This window comes from Oppia nitens, unplaced genomic scaffold, assembly GCF_028296485.1.
Source record: "Oppia nitens isolate AA-2021 unplaced genomic scaffold, nextdenovo-longstitch-racon4-pilon3 scaffold9_pilon_pilon_pilon, whole genome shotgun sequence".
NCBI lineage: Eukaryota > Metazoa > Arthropoda > Arachnida > Sarcoptiformes > Oppiidae > Oppia > Oppia nitens.
Window position 1 is genome coordinate 1,012,937 of NW_026533253.1, and position 5,566 is coordinate 1,018,502.

Genomic DNA, 5,566 nt, shown 5'->3' on the forward strand with positions numbered 1-5,566 from the left:
CTCTTTCTCTCTCTCTCTCTTTCTCTCTCTCTCTCTCTCTCTCTCTCTCTCTCTCTTTCTATCTAATATTACAAGTCTTTTACCAATTGATTGCACGAAATAAAAAAATTAACTATTATTTCAAATGATTTTTTTCTTGTGATATCCTATACAAAACAATATGCAAATAATTACATTTATTACAAAATTAATTTTTATAATTTATATTAATATTAATTTTATTATTATTACTATTATTACTTTGACTATCAGTGTTTGGTTGACGTCAAATCCAATAAAACCAGAAAAAAGTTGAAAGTTTTCACAGTTTTCAAGTTTGCATTGAAAATGATTGGTATATTAATATAATGTTTGATTAATAATGTGTTAGAAGTTTTTTATTATTATTGTGACAGCACTCGGAGCACATCCTATCCTATAATATAATATATATGTGTGATGTTTATGTGTGATTTGCCAGTGATTATGTCATCCAACGAGACCAACAACATTGATCAGCACCTGAGGCATCACCATCTCATCGTATGCTAAAAATTGTTTGGACAGTGATTTCAACTTTAACAACATAATAATGATACCAAATATGAGTGATAACAGCCGTGATGGTGGCAACGATGTGGATACCGGCACCATTGCTGAACAATTGATCAGAAATTTCAGCACCTATTGGGCACCGGCAGCCTGGCTCAGCACTGAAGCCAATGTGACGCCACCGGCGCTCATCAACTGTAGTGATTTGTGGACGAATTCAGTCCAGATTCTGGACTGTATTACGTCAGTCAACTGTCGTAATTATAGCTGCAATGATAGTCATATAAATTATTTTAGTGATACCATCGCCAATGATGACAACATATCAGTGCCGATCATATTGAGTACATTAGATAATCAGTCGACCATTACGGCGTCAGCCATCACCACATTAGCCACACCAGTGAACAGTACTAAAGTAGTAACGACTATAATATTAGAGCCCGATCTTCGTATACACCATCCATTTTTGGCCATCATTTTGGCCATTATTTGTGTTATTGTTGTTTTCGGCAATGCATTAACAATGCTCAGTGTCTATCGGGAACGTTACTTACATACTGTGACCAACTATTTTGTTGCCTCATTAGCCGCAGCCGACTGTCTGGTCGGTGCCATTGTTATGCCTTTCTCAGTTGTCCACGAAGTCATGAACAAATGGTGGATATTTGGACAGGACTGGTATGTGTGTGTGTTTGGCTAATATAAATTTATAGCCCATACTCTAACTACCCATAAACTACTATTTTACTTTTTTCTCTCTCTATATGTTACAAATTAATTGCTAAATGATTAATGGTTTTGTTTGGTTTGTCATTCAAAATGATATATAAAATAAAGGTGTGATTTATGGCACAGTTTTGATGTATTGGCCAGTTCGGCATCCATTCTCAATCTATGTGTCATTTCGTTAGGTATGTGCTACTACTACTACTACTACTACTACTTACCTGTCAATTATATATATAAATTTATGCTGTATTAGCATATTTAAACATATTTTTATTAGTTTGATATATTAGAAACCTTTGATTTTTTGTGACTAATTTGTTGTTATTACCTGTATTTTCTTATGTATTGCAATTTTTATGAATGTTTTTTTTTGAAAATACATGTCCTCTAAACAGATCGATACTGGGCTATCACTGATCCGATGACATATCCATCTCGTATGACACCCAATAAAGCGGCCATTTTTATAGCATTTCTGTGGATCTGTTCGGCGCTGATCTCATTTCCAGCTATACTCTGGTGGAGAGCCGTACAAAAGGTAATTTATTTTAATGATAGGTATATATCATATATAAAACCATCGCTGACTGACCGACTGGGCTCTACAATAGAGCTGTAATACTATAATAATAATGTTAGCGACAAACGAGTGGCAAATCCTTAAATCGATAGCTTTATTACATTATTATGAGATAAGTTTGGAGAGAGAGAGAGAGAGAGAGAGAGAGAGAGAGAGAGAGAGAGAGACTAAAATCCAATAATAATTGTCGGCTATTATTGTCTACCAATTTATATTTATTTGTACAGTTGACTGAACTGAGTCCTTATTTATTTATTTTTTTGTTTGTTTTATACTATAATAATAATTCATAGGAACCGGTACCACCATTTCGATGTTTATTTACTGACGATGTCGGTTATCTAGTATTTTCATCTACGATCTCGTTTTACGGACCACTAATGGTTATGGTGTTTACCTATTATCGTATTTATGTGGTGGCCAGCAAACAGACCCGTAGTCTAAAACTGGGCGCCAAACAGATAAACTCGTCCAGCGATACGTTGGGCAACAATAATGCAATTACACTGCGAATGCATAGGGGCGGCAAAAATGTGACAAACAATAGTAATAACCAAACAATGGTTGGACAGCATATATGTCGACCAAAATATTCCGGTGATTCCGGTTCTGATGAACACAATCACGAGTTTATCAGCGGAACCGATGAAAACGGTTTAGAAAAGTGTTCATCAATTAGATCGAGAAATATGAAGACTAATTGGTCGGTTGGTAGAAGATTAGCCAAATTAGCCAAAGGTTTACATTTGCATTACATTATGTATATATTTTTTATGTTTGTTTATGTTTGTTTATGTTTACATATATTTTTTCATTATTATTATTATTATACAAAATATATATTTGATATGAGATTTTTTTGTGGCATCAAATTCTGGATGATAGTCAACAATGATTTCTCAATAATTAAAATAATAATTATTAGTATTAGTATTATTATAATTATTATTCTGTACATGTGTTTGACATCAATCTGTTTGAATAGTTGTTTGAATTTTTTGTTATTGATAATAATTATCAACATGTATTTTGATAAAACTTTGTTAATATTTTTTTCAAATCATTATTTTTAAAAAATAATAATAATTAGTTTTTGTAGAATATTTTTCAAAAAAAAAGATTCATTATTGTAAAAAAAAGTTTTAATGTATAATTGTATTGAATTTGTATAAATATTATTTAGTCGATATGATAATTATTAGTACTATTATTATTAGTACATTTTTTATATATTTAAATATTTACTTTTAAGTTAATATCATTTAATAGCATAACATTTTAATAAATATAGTACCAAATATATTTAGTAGAAATTTTTATTTTTTGTTTGTTTTGATAAAATTGTATTGAAACAATAGACAACATTACAACAACAAAATAAAAACGCTGACGGCTATTATATATCTATATGTTTGCATCGATTGTGAACCATTGAGATCGGAAAATCTAATTTTATTTTTGTTTTATTTCTATATCTTTTATGTCATATCCAACAACACCAACAACAACAACAATTTAATATATATATATATATATAATTTTGCGGCAAACAATATAATATGTTGAATTTAATACAATACAATATGCGAAACCGCATTTATAATAACATTTTTATCCACAAATATATATATATATATATATAATATTCATAATTGAAAACCCGTTGGTAACTACTGGTGCTGTCGGGAACTGTAGAGAGAAAAGCGGCCAAAACTTTGGGAATAGTAATGGGAGTCTTCATACTTTGTTGGCAAGTATTTTAGCCCCAAATGTATTGTTTTTTACAAATAATATACAATATATATACAATAATATAATATATATATAAATTTATATGTATATATAATATTCACGAGTTATATCCTTAGGAAATATAATAATTTTTTGTTATTGTATTTTTTTATCTAAAAAAACTTATTTTCATTTGTTAGACTTATTTGATTTGATTTATGAAATGCAGTTTTTTAACTTTAATTTTTTAAATACAAAAAAATATTATATTACTATTGAAAAAACAAAATAATAATAAGTAAATAAATAAAAATTAAAAAAATAACATACCATTTAATATAAATATAAAGATTTTTGTATTTATTTATTTATTTTTTGTTATCTATGCAAACATTGTTAATCTCAACAAATAGGATGCCTTTTTTTGTAACCAATATATTGATGGGCATCTGTGCCGAGTCGTGTGTCTTTGAGCCCGACCTACTGTTATCAGTGGTCACCTGGTTGGGTATGTTTACTAAATAATCATTTTTATTATTATTAGTATATCCTATTTAGTATAATAATATAACTTATTTTTTGTTTCACTGAATCAATAAATCAATTATTATTACACTATAATAATAATATAGCTCAGAAATATAACATTATTTTAGTTTTAAAACTTTAGTTTTTATTTGGTTTGAACGGTTAGGTTGGCTTAACAGTGCAATGAATCCGGCCATATATGCCTGTTGGTCGCGGGACTTTCGGCGAGCCTTTCGTAGGATACTCTGTTCGTGTTGTATATCTAAACGGGACAGACATAACAATCGGCTGAAACACAATCGATTCAGTTATGTGGCCAAAGATGGCAAACATGGATACCCTAAGCACAGGTCCAATGAGGAAATAGTTCTCAACAGTATAGAGGCCAGCGTTACGCACAACCATACATGCGATGACCACACAAATGGACTTAGAATTAGTGAAACACTTCCCATATGACAAACACAGAGACATTAAAAGACAACTCGATGTCAAATATTAAAATCTAATGGACTCTAGAGAACTGACTACCAGTGCTCACATTGTTTGTCTGTAATAATGGGTCACAAATAAGTTCATACACTTACATATACAGACAGACCAACCGTTTTTTTTGTTGTTGAGTACTTCCAAGAGTTCACAAGAAAAGAGAGATATTTTAATGGATTCAATGGATGAGATATTATCCAAAAAAAATTACCAAAAAATAAATGTGAAATAAAATAAATGCATAATTACTAAATAATAAAATCGATAATCACTGTTTATAATTACTGCACAGTTAGCCAATCAAATAATTAATAAAGTGATACAAATTAAATTAAATTAATTAATAATTGTCAATAATGTTATTAATATAAAAAATTGAATAACAATAAAAATTACTAACAATACTATAATTATATTATTTAACATTCAGAAAATGTTACGTAATTCCTATTTCTTACCAAATAAAAAAAGTTATATAAATTTATTAAAAATTTGTTAAAATCCTGTGATATATTTTTTATAATAATAATAATAATTATTATTATAATTTTAGTTTCACTTGTTGACAAAAAAAATATCAATAATTTTTTATTTTCACAAAGCATGCATCAAAATTAATCATCATCATTATTTTTATTTTATGCAAATGTTTATATTAAATTTATATCAAATCAATAATATTATATAACTTAGCTATAAAATTTTAATGTATATATATATATGCTATTTATTTACGAAAAATATAACCATTTGTGCACTCATTTAACGAGTCATTACATTTTGATTTAACGTTTTTATGAACCAAAAGAAAAAATATAATAAAAATAATAATGTCATCAAATAATATACAGTATGTCTTATACAATAGGATTATATGAAAATGTTATTTGAATCCAATTTGTGTTTTAAAATTGATAAAAAAAATTATTATGTTTTCTAGACACCAAATCCTTATAATGTTTTTTGTGTTATTTA

General features: G+C 28.4%; 1 protein-coding gene across 1 annotated transcript; it reads left to right on the forward strand.

Moving 5' to 3' along the window:
* Nucleotides 1-368: 368 nt before the first annotated feature.
* Nucleotides 369-4,727, forward strand: LOC128964615 (dopamine receptor 2-like). The gene is made up of 7 exons (XM_054311243.1): nucleotides 369-1,212; nucleotides 1,372-1,445; nucleotides 1,659-1,801; nucleotides 2,137-2,581; nucleotides 3,539-3,593; nucleotides 3,988-4,082; nucleotides 4,269-4,727. Exons 1-7 carry the CDS (start codon nucleotides 572-574, stop codon nucleotides 4,559-4,561), a joined length of 1,746 nt encoding a protein of 581 aa, XP_054167218.1. The 5' UTR covers nucleotides 369-571; the 3' UTR covers nucleotides 4,562-4,727.
* Nucleotides 4,728-5,566: the final 839 nt, after the last annotated feature.

Bases quoted from the DNA above. Each gene is read 5' to 3' on its own strand.
- LOC128964615 (XM_054311243.1), top strand. From the start codon at position 572: ATGATACCAAATATGAGTGATAACAGCCGTGATGGTGGCAACGATGTG. The intron at 3,594-3,987 runs GCAAGTATTTTA...CTCAACAAATAG, and splicing joins GGAGTCTTCATACTTTGTTG to GATGCCTTTTTTTGTAACCA. The intron at 4,083-4,268 runs GTATGTTTACTA...TTGAACGGTTAG, and splicing joins ATCAGTGGTCACCTGGTTGG to GTTGGCTTAACAGTGCAATG.